This window comes from Ursus maritimus, unplaced genomic scaffold, assembly GCF_017311325.1.
Source record: "Ursus maritimus isolate PB19 unplaced genomic scaffold, ASM1731132v1 scaffold_3, whole genome shotgun sequence".
In the NCBI taxonomy this organism is placed as follows: Eukaryota; Metazoa; Chordata; class Mammalia; order Carnivora; family Ursidae; genus Ursus; species Ursus maritimus.
In genome coordinates, this window is record NW_024425563.1 from 67,354,371 (window position 1) to 67,374,969 (window position 20,599).

Here is a 20,599-nt window from a genome sequence, read left to right on the forward strand (position 1 = left end):
ATAACATGGTGCAGCTACTTTGGAAAACCATCCAGCAGTTTCTCAAAAGGTTGAACATAAAGTTACCACATGACCCAGAAATTCCACTGTTAGGTATATACCAAGAAAAATGAAAACATGTCCACACAAAAATTTGTACACGAGCAGCATTATTCATCACAGCCAAGAAGTAGAAACACCCAAATATCCACCAGCTGATGTCAGAATAAACAAAATGTGATATATCCATTCAATAGAACATTATTTGGAAATAAAAAGGAATGAAACGTGATACATGCTACCACATGGATGAACCTTGAAAACATTCTGCTACTGAAACAAAGCCAGTCACAAAAGACCACATATTGTATGATGCCATTTGTACGAAATGTCCAGAAAAGGCAAATCTCTACAGACAGAAAGTATATTAGTGCCTAAAGCCGGGGAAGAGGGAGCAGTTGGGAGAAAAGGAAAATGACTGTTAATGGATATGGGGTTTCCTTCTGGAGTGATCAAAATGTGCTAAAATTAATTGGTTACACACATCTTGAATATTCTGGAAACCAATGAATTCTATAATTAAGTAAGTAAACTGTATGGTATGTGAATTATATTTCAAAAAAAATGTTAAAAATTCATCTTAAAGAACAACTTTATCCAAAATACCACCAGCTTTGTCATTCCCATAAAATATATTTCTAAATCGCTTAGTGTAGCTATCAAGTTTCTTCAGCATTAGGTCTTAACCTAATTTTGACATTTTTATCCCACATTATCCTTCTTGACATTTAAACTTTTATCATTTGTCCCCATCTGCCTCCACCCTTCACCATGCACAAGACTGGAGTACTTGTACCTATAAGAAAGAGGAACAGTGCTCAAGTTTAAGAATCTTTGGTTGGCTATTGGGCTAGAGGGTGGGCTCCTCAAATATTAATAAACGGATTAAATCTTACAGTGAATTAAAAATTCTAGTATACAGCATATGTTTCCCATTTGATCTATGTGGTTGAGAGACACAACTCTGTTCTCCCATACAGCAGGTCCAGGATCACTTTTTTCTCTCCTTTTTTTTTTTTTCTTAAAGATTTTATTTACTTATTTGAGACAGAGAGAGAGAGAGAGAGATTGAGAGAATGAGTGCAAGGAGGGCAGAGGGAGAAGCAGACTCCCCAAAGAGCAGGGAGCCCAACTCGGGAGAAGCAGACTCCCCAAAGAGCAGGGAGCCCAACGTGGGACTCAATCCCAGGACCCTGGGATCATAACCTGATCCAAAGGCAGATGCTTAACCAACTGAGCCACTCAGGTGTCCTCACTTTCTTCTTTTGCTAATCATTCTTCTCAGGACTTTGGAAAAGCCTGCCCCTCTTTAGTTCTCTAGTTTACTCTCTACTCCCCTTAAGTGGAAAGATGGATACGTCCACAACCATCTCCGCCTACTCTCATTCCTTCTCTTCCTTCCACAAAGTAGGGAGAACACCGAGTTTGCTCGGAGCTTCTTAACCATCTGAACAGTCTCTCATACTTTTTGCCAATATAGCCTCTTTCTAATTTTCCTCTAGGTCTAAGGAGGCATTGTGGTGGTAACATTATAGACTTGTCTTAGAAACAAAAAACCAATCAAGTGCTTTAGCCAACTCCAGACTCACGTAGCTTAAACACTCTGCCAGATTAACTTTCCTCACGATGAGGTTGTGAGTCATAGCTTTGTGTTATTTGTTCTATATTTTCCTTTAGACATAAAACTGAACGAGGGCTCCCACTTGAGGGAGTTGGAAGAGTTGAAATTCAGCCCTCGTCTGGCCGTCAAGCCATGCACCCATAAGGTGGCACTTCTGTACGAGGTGCAGTTTTTGAATTGGCATGAAAGTATGATAACTAGTAGTGGCCCTACCATACTGGATAGGATAGTCCAGGGCACTAGTTCCCAAGCTGCCTGGCTGCAACAGAATAAAATGGAGCAACTTGGAAAATTATAGATTCCTGGAGTTGCACCTCCTCTGAAATTCTCATCCAGGAGATATGGAGTAAAACACAGGAGAGACAGTTGAGCTATTTCCTGATTTCGTCTAGTAGAAATAAAGGTGTCATTCACAAACAAGCTTTTACATAAATACATGCTTTCATTTCTCTTGGAAAATACCAAAGAGCATAACTGCTCACTTGAAAGGTAAGAATCTGTTTAACTTTAAAAGAACTGCCACACTGTTGTCTTAAGTGGCAGTAAAATTTTATATTCCCACAACCATGTATGAAGGTTCCATTTCTCAGCATCCTTGCCAACATTTTATATTGTCAGTATTCTTGTTGTTAGCCATTCTATTAGGTGTGTGGTGGTATCTCAATGCAGTTTTAATTTGCATTCACTAATGACTAATGGTGTTGAACATATTTTCACATGCCACTGGCCATTCCTATATTCTTCTCTGTGATATGGCTGTCAAATCTTTCGTCCTTAATTTTTAAAATTGGGTTGCTGTTATTCACTTGCAAATGTTCTTCATATTCTGTGTGCCTGTTTTGCAAATATTTTCTCCTTGCTTATAGCTTCTCTATTCATTTTGTAACTGTGTCTCTCAAAGTAAAAAAGTTGTGATTTTAATGAAATTCAATTTGCCAGTTTTTTCCTTGATGGTCCGAGCTTTTGTTAGCTGTCTCAGAAACCTTCATTTAATGTGATGATACAAAGATTTTCGTCCATGCATTCTTTTACAGGTCTCACAGTTTGAACTCTTATCAGGTCTCACAGTTTGAACTCTTATGTCTAGACCTATGAATAATTTTGATTAAAGTTAATTAATTATGGTGTGGTAACATTTGTGGCTCAATGTTTTTTTCCTCATATGGATAGCTAATTCTTTCACTGCTGTTTGTTGAAAAGACTGTACATTTTAGCACTGAGTTATCATGGCACTTTTACTGAAAGTCGACTGACTATATATGTCTCAATCTATTCCTTACTTTCTATTCTATTCCATATATTTCTATTTTTATACCAATATCACATAGTCTTGGTTACTGAGGCTTTATAGTAAGTCTTATAAAATCAGGCAAGGTCAGTCCTCTAATTTTATTCTTTTTCAGAATTTTTATTCTAGGTCCCTTGCATTTACACATGCATTTTGAAATCAGCTAATCAATGTCTTAAAAAAAAAATGCCCACTGGAATTATTGGTTCCCTTTCCATCATTTGATTTATGCCAATCTCTTTTCTGTGACAATATCTTCTCTTGGCCAGTTGTCATTTAAGTACTTTTTCTCAGAGACTACCTAGAAAACATCTTTCTTGATTAAATGTTACTTAATCTTAGTAGCATTTTTTAAGCTTTCTTTGTGTCTCTGGTACACATAATTTGTGTAATATAATTTAACATTTTCTTGTGTTGCTTTGTAAAAGTTATTTTGTTGTGTAGGGATGTGTTGGGGGTGGGGATGTTGTGTTTTAAGTTGATTCTAAACTACTTTAATGGCCAAAATTACGACTTTATTTCTTCCTAACCTTTACAAAAAATCAAATGGAATGCTATGGAAGCAATATATGCTCAACACATGCTTTGACAGCAACAGTTCCTCAATGTTTCTGAGTGACCAGTGACTGTGCCTGTAAACGCATGGCAGCTCTCCAAGGAACTTTCATGGCAGTTCAAGAGCCTGATTTACCAGTATCTATCGAAGATAGAGGCAAGAAGGAATTCTTTATCTTTCAACTATTTAACTGAAAATATACTTTGTATTCGGAAAAGCCAAATTAAAGTTGAATTATAGAATTTTAAAGAGGAACACAGTTGGCCTTCCGGGGGGTGGGGGGAAGTAAAGCTGAAAAGCTCAAACTCTCAAAAGGAACGTCATTGTTATGCTTTTATAAAATGAAAAGATGGTAAGGTGACTTTAATCGGGCAAGAGCATTTGAGAAGGTAGACATTTTAAGAAAAGACGTAAGTTTAAGGATGAGCAAGGGGACTACTAAACAGGACAGAAAACTTCTAAAACGGGTTTTCTCTGTAAGCCAATACATACAGGGCTAGCATTTACTGGGGAGGAAATAAAAGTAAAAACAAAATATAGGTTTTTACATTGATAATAGACAGAGTAATCAGAGTTGAAAGAAAATGAGGGTGATGATTGTCTTAATGGACAAGAATAAAGGAAGTACAAGCAAGGTCAAAGAAATTTCTGAAAATACACATCTTTGTACAGGATAATTTAGACAAAATGCAATGAAACAAATACAATTAGAGGGACATTTCTAAGTACTCTAATCAGAAGGAAGATAGAAAAGTGCTGCAAAAATATAAGTAGAGAAAATAATATGCTTGCTTCATTGATTTGATTGATTCATTCAGTCAGTAATTTAGCAAGAGTGAGTCAATCCAACTGTAGTCCAAAAACAGTGAGTCATTGGGATATAAATTTGAATGAAGTATGATTCCTGTTTCAGAATATCATACACACACACACACACACACACACACACACATTTACAGAAGTATAGCGGTATGTCTGTATGTTGCAGGAACTGGAGACACAGAGTGTGAAACATTACAATAAGTGTGTTAAGAAAGATATGGATAAAATAAGTTGATATTAACATGGGAGGGCTATTGTGAGGTGAGGGTCAAGTGGAACCAGAGCAAAGAAAAAACTGCAAATAGATGGATTCACAATGAAGTCACGGTGTTTTTGCAAGTAAGCCAAGAAAGTCATCAGCTATAGTCTAAGATGCTATCAAAATAAACAAACAAAAAGTAATGGAAATGTGACCCTCACAAAGACTAGAGATTACTGGAAATTACCTTTAGAAAGAGTAACAGATCAAACATTAAAAACTAAAGTCATAAGGAAATTTGCTCCCAAAAGACTGAATCTTAGAAGTGGTATCAATCCATTCATACATGGGCCTAAATGCTTATCAAAAGTCTAGTACCAGCATATTGCCATAGAAGACACCAGAAATATAACTGTAGTCCCTGCTCTTAATGACTTAACCATAAATCCAAGGATTCAGTCACTATACATGACATGATGACAAACACATAAACATAAATGCATGTGCTACAGACTATTACATTCAAGTGTACAGAGGCCAAGCCTTCGGCTGGGCTCCACCAGTGACATCTGAATGGTTTCAATGATGACCTGGACACTAAGGTTAGCCTTGAACAAAATGCTGAGAAAAATACTATTTTGGGTAGGACGAAGAGTATGAAAGAAGTATGGAAATAAGAAAAGGATCTGGGTCTTAGAGTTGCTTAGAGCTAAATTTCAATCCCAAAGTTTTCACTTACTGATAATCTACTGAAAGTACCCAATACGGTTTCCCATTTGCATGCTGTTTTAGGTGTACTTGTAAATCTGTGTGATGTAGAGAAATAGAAAAAGCAATGACTGAAAGATAGAAAAAGAAAAGAGCTAGAAAGCCGATAGTAGACTGGGAGTGAATGTTTCTACAAACCAGCCCTGGGAAGAGAGAAAGAAATCTGAGGTTAAGTAAATCCAGAGCCACCCACCAATCCTGTAAGCACAGTGAAAGTGAAGAAGGAATAAAGGGAGACTGGTGAGCTGAGCTACAGGGTCTCGGGCCTTGGTGGTAAACAAATCCAAATCTACAAAACTGGAAAAGCAATGAACACTTGGAAAAAGTACTGGGGGATGGGAAATGCCATTTACATGCATATCACCACCAAGAGGATAAAACAAATTCACAAGCACTTTCCTAATGCTGGACAGGAGTCAGCAAAAGGTATCCTACTGAAAAGTACATAACATGCAAAATGCTAAATGTAAATGAACGGGACTGTATCTATTATAGCAAAACTGTAAGATGTGTAATTGATAATCTCTTTCTTTATAACACATTTTGATTGCTTTATTTTAGCAAATGTTTATTTAGATGCTTTCATTCACTTACCTCAGACCACAGTTTTCTTAATCCCATTTTCTTTATTTTTTAAGATTTTATTTATTCATTTATTTGAGAGAGAGTGCACGTGCAAGTGGAGGGAAGGGGCAGAGGGGAAGGGAGAGGGACAAGCCCATTCCCCACTGAGCCACAGAGCCCTATGTGGGACTACACCTCACAACCCCAAGATCAGGACCTGAGCCAAAATCAAGAGTCAGATGCTTAATCGACTGAGCCACCCAGGTGCCCCTTAATCCCATTTTCTATGAAACCTTATGTTTCTTCAACTATAAATTCCTGAAAGAATTAATCCTTAGTTTAGATAAAGAAGGTCTACTCTAACTACCATGCTGGTTGTAATATTAGGAAAAATGTATGGGAAAGGGTTTGCACAGTAATTGACGTATTATATGGCCTTAATACATTGTAGTTATAGTAATTATTATTTTGACTAAGAGAGGAGGTTGGGAAAGGAAACCAGTGCAGACAATAATGTAATCTTCCTGACTGAAGCAGACAATTGAATATGCACTTAAATAGCACAGGTATTCAAAGTCAATAAGACATTCGGCTCTGATTGGCAAGAAAAGGAAAAAAAATGGAGAGCAACTATACACTATTATTCACAAAGGCCATACAAACAAAGTGATAATTGTAGAAGAATAATCTTGGAACAAGGTAAGGATAAACTGGGAAAGATCAGCTGAAAGAAACCCCACACAAACCACGGCATAATTAGAGAAAGACTTGATCCAGAGATATGGCTCAAAGAATGAACACAAAAAAGAGTCTGAGGAACATTCCAAAGAAAGAAATATGCAATATAGTCAGATAGTCTATAGGTAAAATAAACGAAAGAACAGAGGATGACTGGAAAGTTTTACATCTACAGTAATGAAAAATGGGGTCAACACAGAAAAAAACAGGTTGTTCAGATCAAGGGAAAGGAAGAAAAAAAATGAAAAGAGGAATTCAATATATGTTGAATCTGAGATGAAAATAAGACATAAGTGATGTAAGTGACTCCATTCTACATGCACCAGGACTGGGGTTCGAACTTGGGAGTCACTTCTATGGAGTCGTTTAAGAAAATCAGTTCACTGACTGAATATAAAAATGAGTTTAAGAAGCTAATTTGAGAGAAAAACATTGTTATAATACAGAATGAAAAATAAGAGGGAAAGGATCTACATAGCTGTCTCCCTCTCCCTCTCTCTTTCTCTCTCTCTCCCTCGCTTTCTCTCTCTCTCTCACACACACACACAACACACCCCAACAAAAAAACAACAAAAACCAAAACCAAGGAAGGGGGCATCGATCTCATTAGAAAGAAGTGATTATAATATGGCACTGAAAAGTTTAAGAAGATTAGGTCTAAGAAAAAGCTACTGGATGTCTCAAGAATTAGGTAAATAATTTTCAAAGCAATAAATTTGACAGAAAATTAAGGGTATAAACTAAATACAGAATCTGACTGTGTTTAAGTTTAGAGTTGCACTTTAATTCTGTGTCTAGCACTTGATTGTTTTTGTTATCAAATTGGGGGAGTGGGAGAGAAAACTCCACGTAGTTAAGAAGTGAAGGCAGTTGGTGTGGGCCACGTGCCGTAGCCTTGAAGGCTAGCACCGAAAGGACAGAGGAAAGCACAGTTTTAAGACATGTAACAGGAAACAAACACATGGAAAATAATTTACAGGAAAAAAATACAGGCGTCCAGTAAACATCCTAAGAGTCTCAAAAACGAGAAATTAAAATTTAAAAATAATATCTCATCAGTTTATTAAAGATTTCAGAGCACGATATTCAGTCTCGCTGAGGGTGCAGTAGACTGCTGCTGACACTGCTCAGGGGTACCAACTGATCAATCTTGCTGAAGGGCAGCTTAGCAATGTGTTTCTAAAGCATTTAAAATGTAATGCACCTGGACACAGTATTTCCGCTCCAAGGAAGTAATTTCGAAGAAATCATTAGAGATATTCACAAAGATTTTTATATAAAAATGCTAATCTGATCACCACCTTGAAACAACATACTAGCATAACAATAGGTAAATGATTTCTCTATATGATACAACAGCAAAATGTACCCTTAGACTCTGCTGCAGGAAAGTGTTTAATGATGGGATATAACGTAACGTATTATTTAAGTATAGGCTCTGAAGTCACATATGCTAGATTTATAGCCAGGCTCTGTCACTTACTTGCTGCAACTGTTAAAGTAGAGCCAAAATGTCCTCATATATACAACAGAAATAATAATGATACATATTTAATCATAGTTATTAGCAATAATAAATAAATAACAAAATATAAAAAGCATAGAACACTACCTGACATATAGTAAGCACTCAACAGATACTACCTTGATGAATAGAAAGTATAAAAACCCACAAAGCTATATATTCAGCTGATCCTTAATTTTGTTAAGTAAGTAAACAAAGGCATAATAATATGCACAGAAAAAAATCCAGAAGGAAATTCACCAGCAGAATTTTAGTATTGATCAACTCTAGATGGTGGGATTACATGAAATTTTTATTGTCTTCTTTTTATTTTTCTTTATTTTTTTTTTAATTATTTTTTTAAATTTTAATTTTAATTCCAGTTAACATACAGTGTTATATTAGTTTCGGGCGTACAATATAGTAATTCAGTACTTCCATACATCACCCTGTGCTCATCAGGACAAGTGCACTCTTTAATCCCCATCACCTATTTCACCCATCCCCCCACCTCCTCCCCTCTGGTAACCATCAGTTTGTTCTCTGTAATTAGGATTTGATTGATTTCTTGATTTCTTGGTTTCTCTCTCTCTCTTTTCTTGATTTCTCTCTCTCTCTTTTCCCTTTGCTTGTTTTATTTCTTAAATTCCACATACGAGTGAAATCATATGGTACTTGTCTTTCTCTGACTGACTTATTTTGCTAAGCATTATACTCTAGCCCCATCCATATCATTGCAAGTGGCAAGATTTCGTTCTTTTTGATGGTTGAGTAATATTTCTTTATATAGATATTATTTATAGTAAATATATGTATATATTTAATAAATATATATAATAAATATATAAATAAGTATATATTTACTATAAATAACACTTGGGCTGCTTCCATATCTTGGCTGTTGTAAAGAATGCTGCTATGAACTATAAACATACGGGCATGGAAATGAAGCTTTTCTTAAAAACAATAGTATGAAAGTTAACATCAACTGAATATTTAGAGTAGGGAGTGGTATCTTATTCTTTTTATATAATAATATTTTTTATTATATTATGTTAGTCACCATACAGTACATCCCTAGTTTTTGTATATTTTTCTTTATTTTCTAAACTGTCAAAGATTACACTAAAACTTTTTAAATGTTTTCTAAAATTAGCATATGCTAATTTGACACTTGAGGATAGCATTTCATGGTGACTGTGGAAACAGTCTAAAAAGTTCTCCTTTAGACTGAAGCATTGTAGCACTTGTTCTTTATTAAAGACACATATGTGCATAACAATAAAATAACTAAAGGTTCTGGACTCAAGGATCTATCATCTATAACCCAAAGCCAAAAAAGGCTTTGTCTCAAAAAAATATAAGCGACAGAGGGAATTAATACACATAGTTTGAGCTTCTGCTTGTCAACAGAGATTTTACAATGCTTCTCATATACAAGTCACTTAAATAAGCAGAAAATACAACAATATGGATAGCACTTTCTAATTTTCTTAATTCATCTGTGTACACATACTTCTGGTTCATGCACTCATGTGCCTAAAATAAAAAAAAAAGTCTGGAAAAAATATTAAAAGGTAAAAACAAACAAACAAAAACCCATCAACCTAAAATTCTACACAGACAAAAAATGTATCTTTAAAAAAGCAAAGGTAAAACAAAAAGACGTTTTCAGACATACAAAACTGAAAGAATTCACCACCATCAGACCTGGTGATAAAACGTTAAAGGCAGTCCCTCAGGGAGAAGGAAACTAATACAAGATGGAATAGGGAACTCACAAAGGAATGAAGAGCACTGGCAATGGTCCCTGAGAAGACAGACATGACCTAAGCTCTATATAAAGCACTCCATGCAGCAGGGACAGTGACAACAGATATTTGGCGCGGATTTGCTCAACGAGAGGAAGAGGCGGCCCATGATTAAAATGCAGGTTCCTGATCCTACATAATTCTTCCCGCCTGCCTCAATACAGACAGCATTAAGGGGATGAAGAGAGCTCAGTGCTATTTGATTATTATTTTCATTAAAAGAATATTTATTTTAAAAAGTCCTCATTTCAAAGTGTTACATTCATTAAAGGAAAAAAAAATGAAAATCTGATACACAATTTAAAAACACCAAGGAAATAAAACCACCTTTAATTTAAAAAAGGGGGGGGAGGGAAGTTCTATTGATTTTGATATTCTGAGAGGCATTTTAATTTACCATTTCATAGAGGAAGACTGTGTGGTGATTAAGGTGGAGACAAACTCAAGAAACTAAAAATGAGCAGAAGGAGGAGGAGACGTAAAGAGGACTGGACAGCGGATGAGAGGAATAACACTGGTTAAAAAGAAAGGGTAGCAATTCAGGTTTATTGCCATCGTACTCTGAGCCTACAACCCACAGATCATAAGCCAGCAGGGTATTTAATACATAAATGGTTATAATGGTAGAGAAATAGGTTTTCCTATAGTAACACTGATAATCTCTGGAAACGTGGTTCATAATTAGAAGCACAAAAAAGACCAGGCATGAGTCCTGGTGGTAAAAATTAAACAGACAGCTCTCTGAACCAGACCATCCCGGAGCACAGAGAATACAGACAACCTGGGCTTTCCCCAAGTTTTACAGACCGACACAGGAAACAGCCTGCTCTTCCCTGGAAACACTGCCTACCGAACGGAGTCGACGGATGTACCTGGCTAGCCTGTCATTGTTTTCGTGTGCTAATGAACAACCGTGTACAACTCGTGCCCTGCAGCCTCCACGGTATTTCTGATATCCCTCAACTCGGAATCGAAAACCCAGAACCAATGGGGCAACGGGGGTAAGCTCACAAACATACATGAACTGGACGATCCTGGGGTTTGCTTCACGTTACTGGATAGTTCTCTAGTGACACGATGCATCTGGGAAGGGGAAACAAAAGCAAAAACTCTACCTCACAGGGCTTATGTAAACAAAGCAACGAATGCCGAATGAAAGGGAGACCAGGGGGAACAACATTAACGACCTCCGGTCGACACAATTTTCCCCGAAATGTCAGAGAGCAGAGTTTTCGATGTATATGAAAATGTGTCCATATCAAAGCAGTAACATCCCAACTCTCTAACGGGGTGAACGAGCGAACTGTTTGATGAGGAGAGTGACACAGGAGTGTGTGCACAGAGAGGAAACCCTCGACCACGGACACAATGAAAACAGCAGTTTCCACTGAGGTTGTCTGGCCTTGAGGGCGCCCCAGGGGCACAGATGGGTCCTGCCCGAGGGAGCGTCTGCTGCAGGCGAAGCTCAGAATCACACTCTTCATCCTTTTGATGTGTTGCTGCTACCCAAAAGCTGGTCAAAAACAACTAAAATCATATGAAAACCTTGAAAGGCTTGAATGAAGGTAAACTTACATCGCGCCCTCATTTCACATTTGATCACTTTTTCAAACAAACTGAACAGGACAGTGTTCTCAAATGATGACATGCAAACACCTGAGAAACACAGGAGCCAGAAACAAAGCAGATCCCAAATGCCTGTTCAGTTTGCCTCCGGAGCACAGCGTCATTACTGTCATTGGTCAGTTACCATCCGCGGGACTTACTCCAGCAGCACTTCCAACTCTGTTACCATAAAGTTGATTTTGCTTTATAGATTCATGAAAGAGGACTGGAGAAATAACTCATGTCCTGTGTACCAATCGTAAAATGTATGGCCGCAAAGCTAATGGTTTTATTGTTAATATTATAATTCTTAATATTATAATATTATAATAAAATAATATTTTTACTAAGTATTATTTTTATTTCCATTTTAATAAAATATTTACTAATAGATAAAATGTATTTAATAAAATTAATATTTTACTAAAATTAATCTTATTTAATATGATTTGTAGTTATCTTCTACTAAAAAATTTAAAACTAAAACAGATGGTGGAAATGGCTATCAACACATGTCACTTAGCTAAATTGCAAGCTACTCTGTTTGAGGCAGGGTAGCACAAAAAAGAGAAAGAGGGTGAGAAGAGAAAAAGAAGGAAGGGGGACGGGAGGGGAGAAAAAACGTTAGACCTAAGTAAATGTTTTGAAAGTAATTAAAGCACAAGTACTCACTCCAACAAATATTTATTGAGCACCCCTACATTTCGGGCATCACATGAAATGGTACAGACAGACATGAAAAGCTTGACAAATGAAAATTTTGAATATAGAACATAATATCAAAAAGTAAGGAAGATTCAAAACTTTTTAAGTACACTCTGGATGACACAGGAGATAAATGCCCATGCCAAATTTTTAAAAGTGCTCAAAACATGGTGAGTTCATGAGATGTTTTGAAGGGGTAAAAGCAATCACAACAAAAAAGGTTTCCTGTGTGGGGGCAGTAAGTGGAGAGGTGGGAGAAAAAAATGTTCTGGGTAAGTCCATAAGTCTGTTTATTTAACATCCCTTGAAGGTAATGTGACTGAATCTGAGATTAAATTGAAATAATTTTCTTAAATAGAGTTAAGAAACTAAAGCAAGGGGCGCCTGGGTGGCTCAGTCGGTTAAGGACAGACTCTTGATTTCAGCTCAGGTCACGATCTCAGGGTCATAGGATGGAGCCTGGCGTCAGGCTCCGCGACGGGCTCCACGTTCATCACAGAGTCTGCTTAGGTTTCTCCCTCCCTCTCCCCCTGCCCCTCCCCTACTTGCGGACACTCTCTCTCTCTCTCTGTGTCTTTATTTTAAAAAAAACCAACAAAACAAAAACCTAAAGCAAGCTAGAAGTGTTAAAAAAAAAAGACCTTTATCCTATTAAAGCTAAAAGGAATTTTAAAGAACACCTAAACCAGAACTTTAGTTTTGTCCACAACTGAGGTCTGAAGAGCAAGTTTCCCAAGGTCACATGATAACTTTATTATTTTTAGTTATAATTTAAAAAATATATACAAGTATTATAAATTCTCTGCAGAAAAATTCAATATTCCGTATTAGTTGAAATTTTAAAAAACTCACACAGACTAGAGCCATTCAATACTTTCGTGTGTATTAATTCTACATTTTTTTGAGAGAAAGAAAAAGAAAAAGAGAGTGTGGGGGAAGGGTGAACAAACAGAAAACATATCCGCAGAGGAATGGCATCATAGTGATCAATGTGCTTTGTACATCCTGAACACAATATCCTTCTATGCCCATAAGTAGATGTAACTTTTTTTAAAAAAAATTATTAACTGGAGGGAGCAATCAACCGTTCTTTTTGTAATTTTTATACTGATAAATTTTAAACAAACATCTAAATATTGTGTTCAACATAATGACCACAACAGTAATGGTGGGAATAATAATATAATAGTTTAAAAGATATGAAGACTGCCATAGGTCTAATAATGAGACTATATATACACATATATATCCTCAATTTTTAAACACATGTAAAATAAAAGGTATGAATTTAAAGATCTCTAAAGTTCCTCTGAACCTCTAAAATTTTATGATTCTGTACATATTTTATACATCTTTCTGTAGTTTTTCATAAGACTTCCCACAATAACTATTTTTAAATAAATTTCAAGCTCATTCCTACTTCATTCAAGAACAGTTTCATACAAAGACAGCTCTGTGGAAGGTTTTAATTTACATAAGCATATTGAATGCTTACAACAATCCTGCAATATAGATAACATGAAAATTAAGTTAATTTGTTCAATATCTCACAGCTGGTAAGTAGAGGGGACAGAATTAGACTCCTGGTCACATGTTCCCAAAGATTCTGCTCATTTCATCAAATTGCCATCCTGAATATATTCACTGAGGCATTTATTAAGCATCTATTGTAACAACAGCAGGATTACCATCCTAGGTAAACATCCATTTAAAAGGACTGGGGAAATGGACACTGGGGCTGACAGAGCCAACTTCTACCGGTGCAAATACTGAACCTACGTAGGACAACAAATAAGGAAACAGGCTAATGAAAAGCAAACCTCATTTGAAAAGTGAGTGATGGAAAAACAAATAGGTCTGAGTTTAGAACAATGGGAATTGGCTAAGTGCTGAAAGCAAAATTTTCTACCTTTTTGTTTTTTAATCAATTTGTGTTTTTGTTTGGCTCCGTGCCCATTTAACTTAAGAGAGATGGTTCATAATAATTTCATCTTGTTTGAATACTAACAATAAGAAGTATTTCCTATCATTTCGGAACAGTTTTTAAATTTTTCATGAAACTTAAAAAGAAATGACACAGGTTTTACAAACAAATTTTAGCTCACTTGGAAGAAAGTTTCTAAATCAATAATGAGAAATTTTTGCTACTACCATGATAAAATTCATTGAAAGGGTAAAGAGATTATTTCCTTAACTACTTGAAGATGGGGAAGACTGTTAACAAATTACTTTTTAACACAAAATATTAATATCCCACTTTGTTTGTTTTAAGTGTGATACACATTCAATCAGGTGAACATTCACTCAGAAGATTCATTTCAGACCTTCTCTGTTCAAGTGCTGCGGGAATACAGCTAAGGCTCCTGACTGAGGTGTGGTCCCTAATTCACGGAAAGAGATGATACTGGTGTGGCTTTCTATTTAAATAAATCAATTTAGTTCCCCTTGGAAAATATCCATGTATATCAATATGTGTATTTAGGATTACAAAGAAATAAGGCTACTTCCTGTCCCATCAGAGATTTACAAATGATTTTCAACATGCTTTATCATTTCTTGATACATACTGAATACATACATACATACATACTGATACGTACTGAAACCCTGAAAAAAATCAAAGCCAGTTACTCTGTGCTCCTAAAAAAAAAAATAAGATGACATTTCTTTGAGTTTGGCACTCATATTTTCGGACCTACTTTTATTTCTACTGCCAACCTCTGCTCCAGCCCCAACCTGATGTAGCAGGAACGTAGAATGAGGATTCACCAAAACCTTTAAAGATGCTTGCAGCCTGAGATGATGAAAGCTAAGACATAAAATGACAATCATCTAACGTGCTGATGTGCACGCAGATTACCCAGGGCGGATGCTTAAGTAAAGACTACCGGAGCCCCTCTGACAGACTGAATTCCACAGGTTCAGCTGGCACTCAAGAACTTGTGTTTTTAGACAGAACACATTTTGAGAAACGTGATTTCCGGAATCATCATCATCGCGGAATCAGGTTTCCTATTTTCCCTTCTACCTTTGTCGTTCTCAAAAGTGCCAGAAATACTATCATTTGTTTCGATATTTCTGAAGTGAACCTATATGCTGATCTCCACAGGACATATTCTGAAACAATATACACCCATGTTTCTGCCCATTTCCCACTAGACAGAGAGATGAAACGATAAGGCGCCAAAGGTAGACAGACAGAGATAGTAGACCCAATATACACTAAAGAAAGCAGGAATTCTACCTGCAAATACCTAATATACACTAAAGAAAGCAGGAATTCTACCTGCAAATCAGAAAGTAATTCAAGTGTTTTAACCTTTTCCATACCTGAGACACATTCCAAAATTCTGTCCTAAAAAAATCAAAAGAAGAAAGCTACAACTGAAAGAAATTCCCAAAACGTTCCTAGAAGATTTTGGTTATTAACGACAGCAGTTAGCTTACCTGCCATCCCTCTGAGCAGCACCACCTTCTGTTACTGTCTTGACAAATATTCCCAGCTTTTCAAGTCCGGCATCTGCTCCAACACCCATTCCAATAATGCTTATACCAAGTCCATCCTCATCTATGAAAAAGGGAAAAACAACACAACAACCTAAGTTTTACACTAGCCCACAATTAGCTGGTGAGACCTCTCTTGCTTTTAGTTTTGTTCTTTATGGACTACATGACATGCTTGCCTTGGCAGAGTATTTTTTTCTATGCTGGGGAGTAAAGATGTTAAATGACCCCCTGAAGGGCTTGTGAGTTTAAACTCATCTTATTACTGCAGTTGGCTATTCATTTGTGATCCCAAGAAATAGTAATAATTTGATCACGGAGTAATCAATCTGCCTTAAAACACAGCTTCTCTAAATAATATATTTTAAACACAAAAGCATACACACCAAAACACATATATATTATTTTAAATGAATGTGTAATATATCTAATATCTATATTAGATTATTAGATTATATATCTATATCTATATTTTGTTTCATATCCCCATTCATGTTTAATAAGGTGGCATGTGTCTTTCAGTACTTTCCTCAGTCCTACTATACAAACACATAAAAGTATCAACAACTACAATATATATGTATATGTGCATAAATATAAATATACATACATATATGTATATGTATCTACATACAATGGCTTATTTTTCCTTCCTATTTGCTTTATACAAATAAGATCGTATTATACCTAGTACTCTCTGCAGCTTACTTTCCTAATTCAATGATAGCTCATGGATATCAACTTACATAGCCTTAAATCACTTCTAATGATTGCATAATATTTCATGGTGAGATGGTATCATAACTTACCCAACCACTTCTCTACTGACAGGCATTCATTTTTGTTTCCATGTTCCTTGCCCGGTGAACAACACTGACAAATACGTTTTTAAATTCATTTACAATAATGTGTTTATCCATATTTCCATGAACATATGTATTTTAACATCAATGAAATAAAAGACACATTATTTCACATTCCACATTTTTTGGTCAACCTTGAAAGTTATTTTCTGATAGCCTCAAAGTCTTTGGAACCATATTGTATTAGCTCTATAAAAAAACAGACACTTGCTAATCAAGAGTGAAGGGTCGTCTAAAGGAAAACTGGCTCATCTAGTCAGCAGAACGCTTGATGCTTTTAAGACTTTTTAGCAGTAACAGTTAATACACTACGTATTCTTTTTTTTTTTTTTTTTAAAGATTTTATTTTATTTATTTGACACAGAGACAGCCAGCGAGAGAGGGAACACAAGCAGGGGGAGTGGGAGAGGAAGAAGCAGGCTCATAGCGGAGGAGCCCGATGTGGGGCTCGATCCCGGAACGCCGGGATCACGCCCTGAGCCGAAGGCAGACGCTTAACGACTGCGCCACCCAGGCGCCCCCTACACTACGTATTCTTAATCAGTAACCTTTTGAATAGGGTTCATCTCATTGATTATTACTACTTGTCCCCGACTGCTGCTTTAAGTGTTTCTAAGTACAATTTATAATCCTACATCTGTATTCTACATAAGTTTAAAAACATGTCACTCGGCAAAAGTGTGATTTGCTTGCTCAGTTGTGTGCTAAAGAAAGCTTCGTAGAGTGCTCTCCCTGGAGGAACCGTTCAATGCGATCCCCAGATGAAGTTACTTCCTTCTGCATTGATTTTAGGCATAGGTGCCTCTCCAGCACGAGAACGTTAATGGTGACTAGTGCACAAGTCATCACCAGAGAAGTTCTTTCATTCCTTGTATTTAGAATGTTTGCACACATGTGGTTTCCCGTATTTATTTCATTCTCATTGTTCCTCTGGTACAGATACTCAAGTTCATCCAGAGGCTTTCTCTGGTTAAAAATTTTCCAACATTTAGGGTTTTTCCCAGAATGAGTTTTCTTGGGAAAAGAAAAGTTAGATTTGTGCTGAAGTCTCTTCCTCACTGGTCACATGTACAAAGTTTCTTCTCTTCCACAGGAATTGTCCTATGTGTATAGAAGGTTAGCTATACAACTGAACTCTTGCCCATATTCATCACATGCCTTGAGTTTCCTGGTGTGGGAATCTATTCATGTTGATGAAAGGATGAATGATGACCCAAAGCCTTCCCAGTGTTTACATACATGTAAGTGTTTCTCCCAGAGTGTTTGCTCTTGTGTCGTTTAAGAGATGATCACTGTAGACTCATCCACATTAAATAATGCCACAGGGCTTCTCTCCTATATGAAATCTGGTATATTCAGCATTTAACTGAATTCTTGTTCACATTCATTGTATTTACAGGAGTTTCTCTTCATTATGAATTACCATGTGTCAAGCTAACATTGGGCTGTAAGTGAAACTTTCTCATACTCAAAGAGCTCCTTTCAAATGTGAATTTTCTGTACCATCATGCCATTAAGTAGTTCCTTCTAGCAAATATCCTGCATGAAAATTTTGTCTTCGTTTTTAAGTGCATTTCCCTGCCTGGACTCAGGCTTTAGTAAAATTATCTTTCTTCCTGCCTTAGCAACCCTGTTGCTCTCACTGGAAAATCATTCAGATTTGCAGAGCTGAAAACCCAATTGTAGAAAAAAATGATAATAGCTTGAGCCATCCTCAATTCCAGTGCAGACTGCCTGAAAGACGAGATGATAACTGGAAGACAATTAAAAGAAGAATACAATCGAAACACAGAGACCAGATGACTGATTTCATCTCTGTACAGCTTTCTGTGGGATGTGTCAAGCACGGGTGAAGTCCAGAGCCACATCCTTGAAGGCCACTGATTCTTGTGACTGTCAAGAACCCAGCAGCCACCTCGTCTTCCTCTGTCTATCCTCCCGTAGGGGCAGGCAAAGCACTAAGTAGGCAAAGCAGCCAGGAAACAGTGGGAAAGACTGTGAGCTGAGTTACCATGAAAGATGCTGTCACCACACTCTGGAGCTCAGAGCTTATCTTTGCTCTTAGGAAAGAAGCTCATGTTGGCTTAGCATTCCCCTTATTGCTAGTGAGATTTGAGCTTGTAAATTCATATGAGCGTGGACCATTAGATGTCCTCTTTGGTAAATTGCCAATTTTTTCTACTGAGTTTTTCTGTCTCTTTTTTTCTTTTTTAAGCTTCTTATAGCATATTATACATATTAACTCCATGTTATTTATAATGAAGATGCCCCCCCTCAAATTTATCATTTATCTATTGCCTTTGTTTGACAATATTGCCTTTAAAAGCTTAAAATTTTGGATTGATTGGTCCCTCTTTTCTTTTCTAACTTCTGCTCTTCCACTTTGGTTAAGCCCCTCCTCCAACATGCCTATAAGATTTATGCAGTCTTATAAGATTTTTGTCAAATACCTTTGTTACTTTATTTTTAATATTTAATTATCTAATCCATGTAGAGTTGTTTTTTATATGATATAATGAAAACGAAGGTGCCCAACTCTACATTCTTCCACACAGATGCTCAGTTACACCTGAACAATTTGTAAAGCACCCAATTATTCCTAAATTAGAGTATCATACATGTCGTGTATTAAATTCTCATGCATATTAACATCTTTCTCTGGATTTTCTACTTTGTTCCACTGATCATTTGCTATGTGAATACAATTTTTTTTAAGCTTTACATTATATTCAGATATTTAAGAAATTAAGACCTTTCACATTCTTTTTCATACTTCCCTTAGGTCTGTATTTTTCCATATAAAATTTAGTATTACATTATGCAATCCTCTCTCCCAGTCCAAATCTGATGGCAGTTCTATTTGAACTGCATTAAATTTATATATTAATTTATAGGTATCAGATGGTATAGGTAGAGATGAAGACTAGGAGGGACTTTCCACACCTAGTCTTTTCATCCAAGAATATGGTATATCCTTCTATTTGTTTACAACTTCCATCTGTCAAAAAGATGGATTTTCAACAGACAAATACTGTTTTTCTTAGTGATTAATAAGTATTTTGTTGTTTTGTGCTATTGCAAATGAAATGTTCCCATTTTCATATTTATGTGCTTAATGTAAATATAGAGAAAAAACGATTAATTTTTTTACATGTATGTGGCACCTGACCTCCTCTTACATATAATTTTATCAATTCTAATATTTTAAAATTAGAATCAGTTTGGCTTCTCATTACAGTTTTCATATATATAACTATAATATATATTATATAATAAAAACCAGCAATTTCATCTTTTGTTTTCTATTGTTTTTACTATTTCATTTAAAGAGCATTCCAAATCAGACTCCTGGTTTTAACGGAGATATTTTTAGTGTTTCCTCAATTTAAAAGTAAAATTCTCTGTTGGTATTATAATCTATAGTTTGTATCATATTTACGTCTTTATACACTAACAACAAACTATCAGAAAAGCAATTAAAAAAATAATTCCAGGGGCGCCTGGGTGGCTCAGTCGGTTAAGCATCCGACTCTTGATTTCAGCTCAGGTCATGCTCTCAGAGTCCAAAGATCGAGCCTGGCATTAGGCTCCGTGCTGGGGTGTGAAGCCTGCTTAAGATTCTCTCTCCCCTTCTCCCTCTCCCCCTACCCCCCCATGTGCTCTCCCTCTCTCTCTAAAAATAAATAAATGAATCTTAAAAAAAGAAAAGAAAAGAAAAGAAAAGAAAGGAATTCCATTCACAATTGCATCAAAAGGAATAAAATACCTAGGAATTAACTTAACCAAGGAGGTGAAAGATCTGAAATTCTGAAAGCTGTAAGACACTGATGAAGGAAACTGAAGACACAAATAAGTGGAAAGATTGCTCATACTCAAGAATTCAAAGAATTAATATTATTAAAATGTCCATACTACCCAAAGCAAATCACAAATTCAATCTCTATCAAAATTTCAATGACATTTTTCACAGAGATAGAAAATTTGTATGGCACTACAAAAACTTCTGAATAGC

The 20,599-nt window shown here is 36.2% G+C and overlaps 1 protein-coding gene across 1 annotated transcript in view; it reads right to left on the minus strand.

Moving 5' to 3' along the window:
• Positions 1-20,599, minus strand: part of PPP1R9A (protein phosphatase 1 regulatory subunit 9A) — a 298,537-nt gene that overhangs the window by 120,246 nt on the left and 157,692 nt on the right. The window contains exon 4 of the mRNA XM_040644262.1: positions 15,668-15,788. Within this exon, the coding sequence (XP_040500196.1) occupies positions 15,668-15,788 (121 nt within the window). The remainder of the gene's footprint in view (positions 1-15,667; positions 15,789-20,599) is intronic.